The sequence below is a fragment of the Suricata suricatta genome, chromosome 4 (genome assembly GCF_006229205.1).
Source record: "Suricata suricatta isolate VVHF042 chromosome 4, meerkat_22Aug2017_6uvM2_HiC, whole genome shotgun sequence".
NCBI classification, from domain to species: Eukaryota; Metazoa; Chordata; class Mammalia; order Carnivora; family Herpestidae; genus Suricata; species Suricata suricatta.
In genome coordinates, this window is record NC_043703.1 from 52,415,551 (window position 1) to 52,433,498 (window position 17,948).

The 17,948-nt window shown below is 41.7% G+C and overlaps 1 protein-coding gene across 1 annotated transcript in view; it reads right to left on the reverse strand.

The window, feature by feature from the left end:
- Positions 1 to 16,722, reverse strand: part of ENOX1 (ecto-NOX disulfide-thiol exchanger 1) — a 240,232-nt gene extending 223,510 nt beyond the window's left edge. Inside the window, exon 1 of the mRNA XM_029936687.1 lies at positions 16,550 to 16,722. Coding sequence (XP_029792547.1) covers positions 16,550 to 16,607 — 58 coding nt within the window. The 5' untranslated portion in view covers positions 16,608 to 16,722. The remainder of the gene's footprint in view (positions 1 to 16,549) is intronic.
- Between the last annotated feature and the right edge of the window lie 1,226 nt (positions 16,723 to 17,948).

Consider the following 17,948-nt stretch of genomic DNA (forward strand, 5'->3'; position numbering starts at 1 on the left):
TACATTTCATTTATTTATTTATTTTCGGGGGTGGAGTGAGAGGCAGAGAGAGTGGGAGAGAGAAAGAATTCAAGCAGCCTCCACGCTGTCAGCACAGAGCCTGACGTGGGGCTTGAACTCATGAACCATGAGATCATGACCTGAGCCGAGATCAAGAGCTGCACGCTTACCCAACTGAGTCACCCAGGTGCCCCCAGAACCTACATTTTAAAAGGTACACACACAAATTCACTGAATGCTTCAAACAAACGAAGTTCACTGTATCATCAAGGAAAAGGACCACACGATCACCAGGAGTCACGGGTTCCCTGGACTCATGAGAAATAAAATGACTGTGATGTTTTAAGGATTTATATGTAATTTAGCTCTCATGTTGGCTCTGAGATTAATTTATGAATGTTTTAGCCATTACCGTTGGCTTCTACTTTGACCCTCAAGCTTTTTTGTTTGGTTTTGTTTTAGAGCTAAATACCATTATTAACTCAAGGGAACAGCCCCCTGCCTTGTACGTTTTGCCAGACACAAATAATTAATGCTAGACGCCAAATACCAATACATGGTCAAGAAAGCACACACGAGTTTACTGCCTTCAAATTTAAGGAAATAGTAAGTCCTACCCATAATTTTCTAAATTAGAAGAAGCTTTAAAAGTAGCAAGGGCATGTTTCCTGACTTGAAGCACTCAGTGAGCTTCTTGATGAACGTTAGACACAGCTGCTCTCTCTTCGTTCCAGAAAAATATAGTTCACGCTGTTCCGTGGCCCACCGGTCAGGTGCCTCCCCGTCCTCGGCCGGGACACACCTCAGGCAGGGCTGAGCAGGGGCTGAGGGCGGGGCAGCCGGAGAAACCGATCCTGGGAAACTGACCTTGGAGTCACCCTGGCAGCGAGCTCGAGCTCGGAGGAATGTGCTGGGGGGTAACACTTGCCCTGGTGAGGAGGAACGCCTGAGGCTCGAGTCTTTACACTGGAGGGCGGGGCCAGAAGGCAGAACGGCAGCCACCGGAGCTTCTAGAATGGGCTGAAGGGAGCCTCAAACCGGTCAGTTGCTGTCTTTGGCAGGGGGCCCTCAGTGGGACGCTTGATCTCGGAGGGGAAAATTGCCACCACCTCCCATCTGCGCAGCCGTCTGCACGCGCTCAAACTCCCGCCCCCTGCACTTGCGTCACACCGCTCTGTCCAGCCTTGGCCAGCCTGCTGACACGGGCATACTCCCTAAGAGAAACACCTGACCCTGTGGAAGGCCTTAGAGAATTAATTTTCAGAAAACTTTAAAAAAGCATTAAAATTGTGTTCACACACTCTGAAAACATGCCCTCCAAATACATGCAAGGATTAAGAATTTACATAGAGGGAGACAGTGCTCTCTCTCTGGGCATCAGCTTTCCTTTCTCACCAGTTGTGCTCGCTGCCTCCTACATGCTGTCACTCAGGGCTGCGGCTCTTCCTTCTCTTCTCTAGGCAGCCTGCCTTCCAGACAAACGTCAAGGCCCACTTCCTCTATGAAACCTTATAAGATCAACTCTTTTTTTTTTTTAAAGAAGTGTATTCATTTATTTTGAGAGAAAGAGAGTGAGAGAGAGAGGCAGAGAGAGGGAGTAAGAGAATCCCAAGCAGGCTCCACACTGTCAGCAAAGAGCCCAACGCTGGGCTTGATCTCATGAAATCATGACCCGAGCCAAAATCAAGAGTCAAAGTCTTAATCACCTGAGTCACCCAGGTACCCCACAAGATCAACTCTTTATGACTGCTTGTTCCTCCAGCTCAAGGGTGGTGGGTCCGGGGATTTAATGTGAGATGTGAAATCATTACTTTAGTTTTTAATCGTTATGTTTACTTTTAGCCACATGAAATTGAGCTTTCTGTGAATTAAAAAATGGTCAAATATTAGAAGTTTCACATAGTCCAATCTAATATGTGTCAGGAAAAACGTGTATTAGAAGAAAACTATCTGACTTTGCTGATATTACTGCTTAGGAAGAGACTAGAATAGATACTTTATTGAGCCATGTATAAATAAGTAAGTAAAAAATGTTCTGATGGGACAGATGTGGCAACAAGATGCTGGTGTCCACATCGAACTGCAGAACTGCATTTTCACAACCAGTGTTCTACATGCCTCTCTGCCCATTTCACATGCCCCATTTTTCGTGGTTATTTTCTCTGTGTGTCTATGTATTTGTGTTTTCTCTCCAATGTGCCTCCCAGATGTTGAAAAGGGAATAACCTGAATGAGCAACCTCATCGCATAGTACCTCGTACACAGCAGACCGACCTATGCTACGGGTTTGAGGGGTCACTTCTAATGATCTCACCAGGAAACGCCATTTATTTTCCTTCTTCTTTTTTTCCTTCAGTAGGTGCTATGCCCAATGTGGGGCTCGAACTGACAACTCTGAGATCTAGGGTCCCACGTTCCACTGACTGAGCCAGCCAGGCGCCCTGTTTTCCTTCCTGTTATTCTAAATCTGGAAGCCACTTGGCCTTGTTGTTCTGGCCAGAAAGGCCTGGATCTGCAGCAATTTAAAACTCAGGACTTTTAGCAGCACTGCCTGTTACAAACTACCAAGAAGTGTTAAGAGGCAGGGTGGTCTGCTGGACCGAACATGGGCTGACCATCTGGACTCACTTGATTTAGCAACATAATATGTGTGGTTTTCTCTGCTGCCCAATCCCAACAGAGAATGCCACAAATAGGTGGGAGAGGAGAGACTATGGGAAGCCAGGTCTCCTGTGACAGGCTCTGGGCACCTGTCCTCTCTGCTCGGCCACCAACCACCGCAACCGGCATCAAGTTCAGTTGAATACTGTCCTTTAAAAAATGATGCTTCGGTCTTTTGAAATGTGTGGGGATAATTATGACTCACATGTTTCAAAACATTAACTAATGTCACTCGTACAAGCTATATACTTCACTTCTCTTTTTAAAACACACAAAATATTACACACAATTGGTATTCTGAAGGGTCTTTGTAACATATGCTTCTTTCTAATACAGTGGTTAAGAAAAATTTATGCTGCTAACCACTCTTATTGGCATTTATAAAATGCTACGTCTCCATAATACCTAGGATTCAGTCACCAGATGTTGCAACAAATAATATTTTAAAAAATTATTGTAGAAATGTGTGGTGCAGTCACTAGATGTTGCAGCCAATTGTGCAGTGAGGAGAGAGGAAAGAGCTCACTTTAATTTGGAGTGTTAAGAAAGTACCAGAGAGATGAAAACTATAGGCTGAGTCTTAAAAATACCTTGATAGGAAGAGAGAGAGGGAAAGTGGCAGCTGGAGAAGGGAATAAGTTCAAATGTATGAAATCAAGAGTTGGTGGGGGCCACTGAATGGCCGTGCTGGTCTCTCTTCACTACCTTTCATTTCAGTGGACTTAGTCAGATGCTCTTGGTCTCTCTATCTGTGTAATGACAATGGTGGTTCATATTCCCCAAAATGTTGCTCAGAGGAAGATGTCAAGGAATTTAAATTCATGCTTCCTAAGCAAAATGTTTTTCTACATAAAGATGCTAGTTTATCAACTAGAAAACTAAAGTAAGTTTTGTAAAAGACTAAAAGAAATCAGAAAACTCTTGAGAATATAAATACACATTTACTCACCAATTCATGAAATTCTAAAACTAAGGATTTACTGCTCAATGCATAATAAAAGAAATCATTCCAGTAGAAAGAAAATAAAGAACATTTTATAGCATAGAAAGTCATCTGTAAATTCATTAAAGAGGAGGCCAAAAAATATATGAAATACATACTTTAAGAGCATTTTAAATAAGGTCACGGGGGAGCAGATTTATAATGGTTTAACTAAACCAGGTTAGGAATGGCAGGAATCTGTTCACAACCTTTGAGGACAGAAAAGAACCATATAATAGCCTTACTATTGACCAGTTGGGAAAAAAAAAGTCAGAAAAACAACATGAAGATAACTGAACTCTTAGAAGAAAGCCACTCTATGAGCCTGGTGTTCATAATAGTGAGGCTAGAGAACATGAATTCGAATCAGATCCACACCATTGACTTGTGAAAAACATTTTAAAAGTTCAGCCAAAAGATAAGTATGCTATGAACACAGAGGTATCAACTGTAATAGAAAAGAGATTCTGAAAAATAAAAATTTGATCATATAACTCTGTAGTCATAATCTCAGTGAAAGGAAATGGGAAACCGCCACAGAAATTTCTATGTCTTTACAAGAACTGCTCTGATGAGTTCTGATTCTACAGAAATGGAAATAAATGGAAACAACGACACAAAAGTAAAGACAATCACAAAAGTGGGAAGAATCCTTAGAAGAATGAGAGAGAGAGGCCTAAACCCAGCAGGAAAGAAATTGAACATTTTGAAAAAATACTAAAGGTAGTACATAGACTATATTTAAGCATATCTGAAGAGGAAGACAAGAATAAATAAAAATGCTTGTGGGGAAGGCCCTTTACAATGTACAACAAAAATGAAAGAACTGTTCAGTTTCTGTTTTGTGGGTCTCCCTCTGCAAGCCAAAGAAACCATTAATTGGAAAGGGTATAATAAACCACATGGGCATGGAATATCAGCCCAGGCGGTAGGGGCAGTGGAGAGAGGAGAGACAGCGGAGCTGCCGTCAGGTAATCTCAGAATAAGAAGCAGGTGTGAGCCCGAATCCTGGAACCATCATGATATGATACGAGGTTAAATGCTGCCCACTTTCCTTTCCTGCAACTTTTGTAAGCTTAGGCCAATTGACCTGGAGAGCTTAGTGCAATATTGAAACTGCTGAGAACAACTACTAGAATTCCAAAGAGTTGGTGTCAGTTTTGGAATGACAACTTACTAGCTTTGTGACTCAGGGCAGGGGGGAAGACTGAGGGAATCTTCACATATTAGAAGAAAAGAGAATATAGAAGATAGATCAGATTAGTTGAGTGATCCACCAAAGGATGGACTGAAGACAAACAGGAGGGGATATGGCAAACCCATTTCAGCTCATTCATCCTTTTCCCCATGGACTCAGTGAATATCTAGTTAACTCCTGTTGTGTCACACGGTTTTAAGTTCAAGGTAAACCAAACAGTCTTCGAAGAAGACTGACCTACTTAGATAGGGCAATATAAGGGTATGTATGTAGACAAATGGGTACTTTAATTAAGACACGGGTTAATATAAAGGACAGAGAGGAATCAACCTCGCAGTAGAGGTCAAACCAATCAGCTCCCCCAGTGGAAGTGATTTTGGGTTTTCTTTATGGATGGTTAAAGGTGAAAACTAGAGGGATAGTAATAAACGAGAAGTGTTTCCGGCCTCAACAACACTATGAGCAAAGACAGGTGAAGAGAACATGGCATGTACAGAAATGAGTGTTTTTGCTGGACTATAGCTTAAGGGGCAAATGGTGGGGAATGAAGTTGAAAATACAGGCGGGAGAATGATAGGAATTTGATTTCCATAGGCAATGGGGCCCTAATAGAGTATTTTAAATTGGGAGTGACAGGACCAAATGATAATTCTTAGAGAGATGTAAAGGGTAAGCTCACAGGGAGAGAAGCTTGAAGAGGTTAACCTATCCTGATATAATTACCAGGGACCAGGCCGGATGCGGCCGTGGCAGAGGAGATGGAGACCGAGAGTAGATTAGATATATTTCTGCAGAGAGAAAGGACGGACTTGGTGGGCAATTGGAATATGGAGGTAATGGTGCAAGAGGGTAATACTCAAAACACTAGTGCCAGGTTTCTGGCTCGGGGAATTTGGTGGATAAAAATAGGGGATTTCCAAGGCATAAGAACAGTTAAAATATTAGTTTAGCTCAGGAGGAGGAAAATGTGAGCTTTCTATAGAGTAATCAATTGCTTCCATTATTGAGCTTATATAATATATGCAAGCGCACGTGCTGTCCTCCACACAGATAGCGGACTCTCCTGATAGCTATGGCGCTAGCCTCTGTGCTCAGCACACAGTGATTCTCGGCCTTTGATGGACGCTGAAATCACTTGAGGAAGATTCTGGTCTCCACCTTCAGATTTTTAAACCTTCAGTGCATCTGATGTGAGGCTCCAGGCATTTTTAAAAACAGCTCCGAAGGAGATTCTGATGTGCATCAAAATTTGACAGCCAATATAGGATACAGTCAGTAAGTAACTGAATAATTAATTAGAAGAAGGAAGTGGGAGGAAAAAAGCTTCCTGAAGTTTTTGAAGCAGCAGCTAGTTGGCCTACACTTAGCTGTACAGTGTTGGTTGGCAAGTCTGCAACATGACTTGTCATATTTTCCAATATTAAGGATTCATGCCTGTGATGCGATGGTGTCCCGGGCTTCGAGTCTTGAAGAAAGAGCACAGGCTCAGGGATCACTGGTCTGCCTCGAGGGATCTTTTTCACATCTCTTGTGTTGTTGATGGCGGACCCAAAGTCGTAGCACATCCTTTAACTTTGTAATACTTTATGTATTTGTCCCAAGGCCCGTCTCTTCTCCTCCTAGACTAGAGTTCCATGAAGGCAGGTGTGCCACTTCTTTTGCTCACTATTGTGGACCCAACATTTACCCAGAAAAACACAGGCATTGGGCAAATAAATGATCAATTAACCGAATTTTTCTTGCGAAAACTGTTAGGCTACACTGTGTCGCTTTCAATACGCCTACAGATACAGACCTGTTCATGAGTGTATTATAAACCCAGAAAACTGTTTCAGAAATAATAAGAACCCATATAGCTATGGACAAGACATTTTATGATTTTTTTTTAACCTCAACAAAATACTTTGCCTCCAAAACTTTAATGTTATATAACACAGCTCCTTATGTAAAAGAATCGAATTTAAAATACAGAACAAATATCTAAAAGGATGATGACACAGGCTCAGGTATTTGACCCCAGAAGTATAATTTAAACCATGGTCCCGTTCCTTATCCAGATCTAAGAAGTCTTATCCTCAAGGTCTGATAAACCTGGGGCTTTCATATCCATTATGTGTTAGGGATCAAGTCCAATAATTCAGTACAAAACAAATATGTGAATGAAAGGAGGCGCAATCCAAAGTTCAAATTAGCAGAGCAGTAAAAGGAGGAGAAACAGGTGGCTAAAGGTGAAGATCCAGAAACGTCAAAGATCCCTACACTAATTGTGATCATCAAGCTTCTATATCTCTGAATAGTTAAATGGTGGCTGGGCAGTACTTAATAGAGTATTCAACTAACTCATGACATTTTTATGGCCATTTTTTAATCCTGGGACTGAACGTGAGTTTCTGTTTGTCTGTTGCACAAAAATGACCAAAATTAGAATTCTACTTTACCTACAATGTGCCAGGCACCTACTACCTGCTGTCAGCTCACCTAACTGTCACACTGAAGCATCATTTTGATCCAGGTGAAAATGTATGTTATATGTATAAAAGCACAGTTTTATTAAAATACTAAATGTAAACCTCAATCATAAGAACAATAGAGCACTATATTCTGACTAATGATATAATTTGGCTAGTTTACTAAGGAGAAAATAATACTGTTTCAATTAGTGGTATCAAAAAGATATTAAAATCAGTAATAAGATATACTGACCCCATATGCCCTTTGGATGAGACACTGAGAAGGGCATACCGCCTCTGTGGTGTTCTTGCCCAAACTGTATAACCTCAATTTAATCATAAAAGAACATCAGACAAACCCACATCAAAGATATCCTGCAAATAACTGGCACTCTTAAAAAAAAGTCCCAGTTATGAAAGAGAAAGAAAAAAATGCAGAACTATCCGATTCATTTTTTATATTTTAGGTGTATTCCGAGCATCATTCTAAGACCCCTTGTCAATATATAGTATTGGATGCATAAAGGTAGGCTTAAGACACTGGAATAATTCCATATCACAGTAGGATATTAGGTAAATTTTATGATGGAAATTGTTTTTATATTATTTGCAATTTTCCCTGAACAGTTATAATCAAAAGAGGATTTCTGTTAACTACAGACTCTAGTTAACGGACTGAAAATTACTTTATGCTGAGCTGAATTTAGATGTCATTTCTTACAAAGGCTGTAGGTCTTTACAAATCAGTATCTGAGTTCAGATTATTACAACTTTGATGGTTATTTCCATTGTCCTAACAGGAAAGCAGACAGACACATAAGAGAGGTAAAACAAAACAAAACAAAAGGCTGAGGGGCGGGTGGGGGGGGCAGGTGGAGATTGAAGGAAGGAGGAAGGAAACACTACTCCCTTATAACACATTCATTGACCTGTGAGTACTACCAGATGCTCCGGGCTATTAGTGAGCAGCTTGTTTCTAAACAGATTTTAATTTTTAATCCAGTGGAATAGGTCAGACGCAGCTCTCCCACCTGGAAGCCTGGCCCAGAACCTACCTGCCCCAAGGCAGTACGCAGGTCCGCTCATAATGGTCACCTTTGGGTAAATGCAACCTCCAGGCAGCCCGTGGCTTTGGGTGCTCTGATCCCAAGGACCAATGATAAAAGTTGGATGAGATCTCACAGTAGGGTGGGTGTTTCCTCCTAAGATATTTTCTAGGAGTGAGAAAAGATATAGCCAATAAAAAACCTTTTTTTTTTTTTTAAAAGTAGGAGTAGGAGGGGGAAGATCTGTGTTGGAAGTAAAATTCTAATAAAAATCAGCTTCACTACTTAATTAAAATTGGGTAGAGGCATATGTGTTGGCCCAAACATGATGTTCACAAGACAAATACTCCGACACGGAAAGATCTCCCGGGGAATCGGAAGTCTAAACGGAGGGGGAGCTGAACAGAGCAGTCCCCGGGGTGCCCACATGTGGGGCTCAAACAAGCAAAGATGAACGGAATCTGACTGATTCCCAAGCTCTTCACAGACTTCAGATTAGCAGGGTATTAGTGCAGCGGGTCTCAGCTGTCCGTGAAAATGAGAACACATTTTAAAAGCTGCATTTGAATTTTAAAGGTACTCAACATTTCTGCATTGTTTACTGAGAAAGGTCAACACTCCCCCGTGTTTTATTTATGCGCCGCAGAACTCCAGTCTAAAAGCACTAGGTTTGCCACATGGCATTTGCTGAGAATGTGTTAAATGCGTGGTTCCAGAAGCTAGAATATTATTTTTCCACTCGGTGAGTGAATTATTAAAGAACTGTGCCCTCCGCCGGGAGACAGGACAGGAGACAATGGTGGCCCTGTGCTCTGAATGCAAAGGGACACTGACTGAGTGATTCCCTGTCAACTCTCACGGCTACAACATCAGACCCAAAGGACCCGGCCCCCTTTCAACTCCCTTGTGGCCAGTCTAGAAAAAAAGAAAAATGGAAACACCTAAATAAAACTCATGTAAAACTTCAGTGCTAAGCACAATGTCTTTGGTTCTTTGGAGAACCAGCATCTCATTTTGGATCTGCATGAACATTCATTTGGATCTGTCCTCATTTCTTCCTGCAGATCAAAGGTATGATATACTGGCTGACTCCTTCCACCAAGATTTGTGTTAAAATCATGAAGTGCCCATGCAGGAAAATTTTTTTATTAACTAAACCTGAAATAATACATAATACATACCACTTTTATGACAGTAAGAAGAGTTATTCACTATAGTTAGAGTATCTGTTGTATAAATTAAAAATCTTCTTAGGAGTAAGTCCAGTGTTTTAAATAGACTATGGAAAAGCATGAAATTAATCCCAGATGAGTTTTGAATAGAATACAGAGGCACCTTTATCATTCTAGGAAAAATACTTCTCTACAATAGGCAAATTCCCTGATAAATTCAGAAATTATCCTTTTTTACATAAATATTTTTCACTTGAAAAAATGTTCTCTTTAAACTATTCCCTTAGTGCATTTTTTATAGAAAATTTGATTTACAGACATTAGATTTACATATAAATTATTCTAGTATACATCTACTACATAAAGCAAAGTGAATCTGTGACTAAAATCCCTACCCTATTCTGATGTGGTAAGCAAATCAATGACCAATATCCTCATGTGCATAAGTACTGTATGCCTAGCTTTCCAGAACACTCTCCTCTTAAAAGAATACAAAAAACTTAAGTCTTTGAGAACTTTCTTCAGGAAATTTCAGAAGACTATGGATTTTAAATTACACTTTTATTTGATATATTTTCCCAAACTTCAGAATTCTTATATTAAAAGAGTTGACGCTGGGGGCACCTGGGTGGCTTAGCTGGTTAAATGTCTTACTCTTGATCTCAGCTCAGGTCATTATTTCACGGTTTGTGAGTTTGAGCCCTGCATCAGGCACTAGGATGGCAGCATGGAGCCTGCCTAGGATTCTCTCCCTCTCTCTCTCTCTGCCCCTCCCCTGCTTGCTCTCTCTCAAAATAAATAAATAAACTTAAAAATTATTTAAAAGAGTTGATGCTGCCATAATTTGATCCAATCTCATACATATGTATGAAGCTCACCCACTATCCTCTGAGCAGGTGACATGAGGCTAATCAGGCACAGTGTGCAATGTCTGCCTTCGAAGAGCCCACAGCTGGGCTGGCGGGACAGACACATAGATAAGTGGCTGTAATGTACTGAGACTATCTTCCAGTGGTAGGAATAAAATGCTTGGCAGCACAGAATAGAGAGTGAGGATTTTGGAAGGGGACATGGGAGTAGGGAGGGCAGAGGCTCAGTGGAGGAGATGACATTTGAGCTGGGTCTTAAAGGATGAATAAGACTAGGCCAGGCGGGGGATGGGAGCATTCCAAGTTGGAAGAAACAAATCGGCCCATACATGCCAAGTTTTAAAAATTAGACTTTTAAAAGTGTTTTACTTCAAAAAGAGTTAAGTTTGCAAAGCCTAACATGAAATGAGATCACAAACTGGATGGTTTCTTTCTCACCAGCCTGTCCTTCTCCCACGTACTCTAGATGTTTAAGAAGCACGTGTAATAAGGAGCAGAGGCCTGACAGCCCCTCGGTAGGAATCGAGAAGGTGAGAATCCTTCCATAACTGAAATGAGACTTGGAGCCGGCACCACAGGCCTGTGAGAAGAGGTGCTATTGCTGAAAAGAGAAAAAGCGTACTGCAATAATCGTACCTTTTCGGGCTGCTTAAAACGCAAGTCAATCTCTTTAAGAAAGTGGGTCTGCTATATTTGATAAAGGGTTAGTATACAAAACTCCATAAAGAACTTATCAAACTTTAACACCCAAAACACAAATAATCCAGTGAAGAAATGGGCAGAAGACATGAATAGACACTTTTCCAAAGAGGACATCCAGATGGCTAACAGACACATGAAACGATGCTCAACATCACTCATCATCAGGGAAATACAAATCAAACCCACAATCAGATACCACCTCACACCCATCAAGAATAGCTAAAATGAACAACTCAGGAAGAGCAGACATTGGTGAGGATGTGGAGAAAGGGGAATAATTTTGCACATGGTGGTGGGAATGCAAACTGGTGCAGCCACTCTGGAGAACAGTATGAAGTATGAACAGTATGAAGGTTTCTCAAAAAGTTAAAAATAGAACTACCTTTTGACCCAGCAACTGTACTACTAGGTACTTATCCAAAGAATATAAAAATGATGATTTGAAGAGGCACATACACCCCATTGTTTATACCAGCACTATCAGCAACAGACAAATTATGAAAAGAGTCCAAATGTCTATCGAATGATAAATGGACAAAGAAGATGTGGTATGTATGTACACACACACACACACACACACACACAATTACAATGGAATAAACTCGACGATCAAAAAGAATGAAATCTTGCCATTTGCAACAACATGGATGGGACTACAGTGTATTATGCTAAGCAAAATAAGTCAAATAAAGACATTATCATATGACTTAACTCATGTGTTTAAGAAACAAAAGAGATGAACACAGGAGAAGGAAGGAAAATAAGATAAAAACAGAGAGGGAGGCAAACCATAAGAGGCTCTTAAATACAGAGAGCAAACTGAGGGTTGCGGGAGGGGTTTTAGGGGGGCAATGGGCTAAATGGGTGATGGGCATCAGGGAAGGCCCTTGGGATGAGCATTGGCTGTTCTGTATGTAAGTGACAAGTCACACAATTCTACTCCTGAAACTAACACTACACTATATGTTAACTAACTTGAATTTAAATAATAAAAGCGAGGGTCTGTGAAGAAAAAAAGTCTGCAAAGTGCTATCAACTACAGGGTCTGTAAGAGTTTAGCTCTGTGCTAGGACCCATTGGTCAGCAGGGAGGAGAATAAGGAGAAATGAAGAATTTCCTTTCAGTGATTTAGTCACGCTTGCATCTTGAGCAGGGTTGAAGACTTCATGTTTTGTATTATGTCCCTCTTCTGCACCAGAGGGTGAAGTGAGGGGGAAAGGAGGGCCAGGTAGACCTGAAGAGGGAACGGGGTTCTGGGAAGTTCCTGTCTTCAGCTGGGTTCTACGCAATGGCTCTAAGGCCTGAGGATTCGAGCGCTTAAGGGAGACAGCTGGTTAGTGGCTGAGAGATGAAGGAGACGACAGGACCTTGCTGGGTTTTCAGAGGCCGCAGAAGCTAACTACACCAGAGTTTAAAAACCTAAGGGAAATTTAGTTAGCTAGAACCTAATACTACATGTATCATTTTGCTTATTCACATTTTATGAAATAAAGTTAATTCATTCATATTTTATGTGTGTGTGAGTATACATGTGTGTGCCCATCTGTGTGTCAGAGACAAGGGTTAAAAAAGTGAACGAGGCATCTGGATTGTGCTCATTCTTTACCTTTCTTTGAGCCATCTATAAGGAGAGTCAAGTTGTAGAAGAATTTATTTAGGAAGGCGTTGGAGATGCCTTCTTTTATTCTTTATTATTCCCCATGTAAAAGAAGGCAGCGTCTGAGCGCTGTGTGTCCAGCTCCTGAGCCCCATGTGGCCTCGGCCCCAGGTGTGCGGGCTGGGAGATGGGGTGCAAGGCTGCTGTGGGCTCATGAGGCTTGGGTTCTGACTTCCAGTTTGGGGTCTGCTGCTCACTCACTGCATGAACATGGGTTGGTCACAGGTTCCTCAGGTAGGAACGAAATGCCAGCATTTGGATTTTAGATACTCTTCATGGCTGTTTCCTCGTCCAATGACCTCTGATTCAGTAGCAAGACATTATGTTATAGAAATGTTTTCATCCTCCTGGGTTTTATATATTCACATTGTAGACCCACTGTAATAATAACCGTGCCCCATCTAGTGTCAAAACAGGGAATGCTGGCACAGGAGTGTGCAGTGAGTACCAGCCCTCCGCCTTCCAGGGCTTCAGGGTGCAGAGGGGCAGGTGGCCAGAAGGCTGCCCGGGTGGTCTTTGTTAGAGCCCACTGACCCAACTTGGTGACGCAGGGCGTTTTTGAAAAGGCTTGGCTTTGCAACGTTGAAGTGTGATGTACAACACAAGCGCAATGGGACTTTTATTAAGGTTGCACAGAATAATCTTCCCTATTATTTTTACTGGCAGCTACAGCGTAAACACAGAAGAGCCTCGGGGGGCTGGCGATCAGAAGGCAGAACCTTCCTCCTGGACGACGGGAAGAGATTTAGGGTGCGCCACAAGCAAGGCAGCCCCATTCTGGCAGCTCACTGAGATTTTCGCAGACAAAAAACCTGGGAGTCTGGCAGGGTTTCAATGACTTCACCTCTCTCTTGTCATTTCTCTCTTTCCAGACGCTGTCACAAGGAAAGCGCATCTTATTAACAGCTAACCACATGCTCTGGGAACACCCCAGGTTGTGCACCATCCTGTCCCTCCTCTGATTTGGTACCGGCTCACAGTGAGGACAATGAGGGAGGGAGTGGACACAAATAGGGGACAATGCATGCGTCATTTAAACAAACGATCCTCCTCCTCATGTGCTGAGCTCTTTTTCTCCATGAAGTGCAGGGGCAATTTAATTTTTATATCTCCGTGTACAAATCGCTTCTTTTTGGAACCTGCCTCCCTCTCGGACGTTCAGCGGAATACTTGGGCTGTGTCTACTGCACGCCAGACACTGTCTTAATGATGTCTGGGCTGAGAGAACATAATGAGTCCAAATGCAGAGATTCTCCATCCTGCCACCTAGCCTGCCCACAGCCCTGTGACCTAGATTAGTAGAAGCACGTTTCATTTCTTGTGACCAGGTTCTCAGCAGCAGGGGTTTTCCTCCTTGTTTATTGTACTTATGCCTGATTCTCTTGATGGTTGAAACCTGTCCCGGCAGATGCTTATCTTTCAGCATTCTCAAATACTGGCTGGGCTGATGGCTGTAACAACTGACTTGCCCACTGACCTGCTTTGATCTCTTCTCGCTAAGCCTGTTGTGTCTCTGTGACCTGCATCACTGGTCTGCCTTCAGTCCTTACCTTCCAGCCAGACACTTGGAATTCTGTGATTTACTAGCCCTGTTCAACTTTTGCCTCACCCTGCACTCTGGCTTGCCAGTTTAATCTGTCTCCTCTGGGATCCACATTCCAAAAATCACTTGGTTCTAGGCTGTCCCAAGTTGTCCTTAACTCCACAGCTCCATATTCTTGGTCCAGGATCTTAATGCCCATCCTGAGAACAGTGTGTTCTTTGACTGAGTTCAGAGTGATGATCTCTGTTCAGCCCCAACGATCTCAATTCAGGTCTGGCAAGCTGCGGCACTCTTCAGTACAACTACTAGGTGGTAGCCAGCAGCTCCAGAGACTCAGCTGGAAAACCGGCCAATGAGACTTGCCTCAGAGGGCCACCAGAACACAGTGATCTTTGATTAATGCTGAAGAAAGATGACATCTTAGATCTCTGAACATGGAGACTAGTGCCTGGTACATGATGGGACCTCAAAAAACTTTTGGCAAGTTATATAAAGATACCTCTTAAAGAACAAGTTGTAAATGATTGGAGTTATGATTGGATACTGTAAGCTCCTTCAGGTTACAGAATCTATCAATATCCCTAGAGTCCAGCACGGTGCCTGGTGTATAGAAGAAGTTGATAAATATTTGTTGAATGAAAATGACTTCGTTGAGAAAAGTATGTTAAAGGCACTTTTGGAGGATGTCTAATTTCCCAGAAATCCAGAGGCAGTAGGACATCTTAAGATGCCCAGACAAAACTATCAGATCGGTTAGGCCCCTAAATCTACAAGCTACAGAATTCCTGAGGCACTAGAGTCTGTGACTCTGCCCCATGGGTATGAACCACAAGAGAGGCGTAGGAACTCTTAAGTGACCTAATGTACATTTCCCTCCTGCTAGGATCCTCTGTACCTTCAGGTTTGGCCTGAGATGCAAGAGATCGTCTGGACAGCTACTGACTCATAAGCAGAACTAGGAAGCTGAGCTTGGCCATTAACCTCTGATATCTGAAACACATATCACCATGAAACAGCCCGCTATGGGCCCTCCTAATGGAGTGCAACATGGTTGCCAAAACAGCTGGATGGCAAGTCTCCAAGAATGTAAACCTCTTAGTGAATGGTGTAAAGCTAGTGGTTTAGAACACTTAATTTTTTGTTACAGTTGAAGCTATCCAGAAATGTAGGGAACACAATACTTAGGTCATTCAAGAGTGCAAGAATTTCAAAGTATATTAGAATGTGTTAATGCTCACTTCACACAAAATATAAGCATCCATTTTTAAAATACTCATAGCAATCAAAGCTCTTAATTGAGCAGAAAAGCATATACTGATATAGAAATGTTTAGTCTTTGCTGTCATCCCTGATGGCCATCTTCAGAGATAAATTTCCACAATGGATGTTTCAATTAAGACAGTAATATTTATTGAAAGGTAGACCATAAATGCATAGCCACTTGAAACATTATTGAACAAAAGTAATTTATACTACAGCTGGTGCACTGCATTTTAGCCCTGCTTTGATTTTATCAGCATTTGTCAATTAATCAACGTGAACCTTGTAAAACACGTTCTCTTATTAGTGGAAACAAGCAATTGCTTGCAGACTTTGAAGGAAAGGTCATTTAATAATTTGCTAATTGTGAAAAGATAGATCGAAATTTAAAAAGAAATAAACTCCCATTACCACTGTGCATAAATATGACTTTAAATTTAACCTTGCTAATTTAAATGTGGTCAATGGTTCCATTTTTGTGTTTAACTGAATAGCAGAGAAAGATTAAGACAGAAAAAAAAAAAGCAACCTGAGGTTTTTAAATTTAAGAAACTGTTGTCACATTTGGCATTTCAAAAGAGTTCCTAGCCTTGAGGATATGGTTATAAACAAATCAACTGTATTTTCTTGGCAAAAATATAAAAATAAAGGAAAAAAGACAAAGCAAAAGAAACAGAAAATAAGAGCCATGTAGTGGCAATGCTCCGTTTCTTTCTTTCTTGTTTTTTGTTGGCTTTTTTTTTTTTTTTTTTTTGCCTCTGCTCATCCTTCATTCTGCTGGATGAGATGTCAGCTCCTGCTTCGGACTGCTGGTTCACTTTAAGTTCAGTAAGTGAGAAAGGAGCTGAGTCAAGCTCTCTCCAGGCAATCCACGCATCGGCCTGCTCCCCTACCCGCACCCCACCCCCACCCCTGCCAGCAACGATGAGAGTGCTTCACTTCACGCACCGCCACCAAGTACTCGGCGCTCACCCACAGGACTCTGTGGAGTGTCCAATGGGCAACGTACCTCTGGGAGCAATGTCTACACTGGGGTCTGCAGGGCTGAATCGAGAAATCCGCACCATCTTAGAGGGGTCAGTGAGGCTGAAGAGAAGGTAGCACACCTTGAGGCGTTTGTAGGCTAAGAGTTTTGTACAGAGTTCAGAGAGACAACATTTGCGGAATGGAGATGGGTCTTGCTGGACCCAGTCTGGGCAAACTGCTCCACTGCAAAGCTCCTTTTATAAGAGTTCGGAGGCCCAGCTTGCTCTCTGCCTGCTCAAACTGGCTTATCAATCCGTTCCATTCCATTCTGTTCTCTGGTTCTAAATAAGGCATTATTTCAGGCACATTTCCCTAAGCAGATGCAAACACTCTTTTCCTGGGTGAGACTCCCTTGGGCAAATTAGGTTTCTTGGAAAAGGGTCAAGGAGCAATCAAACAAAATACCTACTGAGAAACAAGCCTGTGGGTTCAGGGGATGCTGTCAGTCACGCAAGCGGCGAGTCAAATTTTAGGCACTGCCTGGGCAGCAATACTGAACTTGATAGGGCCGGTGATGGGGAGCAAACTTGGGGTATCTGCAGCTGAAGTTTCTTTTTATGGTCATAACCAATAGGTTTAATTTTTTTTTCCGGTTTTATTGAGGCGGAACTGACAGAATTTGTATTAATTTAACATATTCACGCATGTTATATATATTGTATATACACTATATATTTTATATAAAGTGAGATGATTACCACCATAAAGTCAGATAACACACCCATCACCTCACATCGTTACCTGTGGGTGTATGTGGTGAGAAAATTCAGGTCTTATGGAAACAAAACTGACAGTCCTAAGACAATGGAAAACTTCCTTGTCTAAGATTTCTAATTAAATGCTGCTAATCAAATTCCAATTTCCTAATTACAACGTAGTAAAACTTTTATAAGGGAAAAGTTACCATAAAATTGCTATCTTCTGTTCTCATCATCTTATCTAACAAATGTGGGATATTTCTGAAATAAATACTCCATTTTTTTCCCTTTGGGTCATATGTTCTTTTAATATTTGCTTTTATTAATGTCAACTTCAGATAGCCCACCTCCATATATCAAGATTCTTTTCAAAACAGAGGAGATAAGAGGCAAATGCAAACGTGGGAAGGGAAGCAGCCGGGGGACATAATAGCGGCTCCCCGGTAGGAGTTATTTTGACCTAAAACACATATACCATAGTTCGAAGCCACAGGGAAAAATGAATGGATGCGGATGGCAGGTTTTCATTTGTTTCCCTGACATTCTGTAAATAAGTTTGTGTGTTTCAATTCAAACGGTTCCATTATCTTGGAGGTCTTAATCATTTGTAATGGCAGTTCCTGAAGTGTTCAAAGCTTGTGCTTAAGGAGTACTGGCATTCAACGTAGTTTTACTACCTTAAGC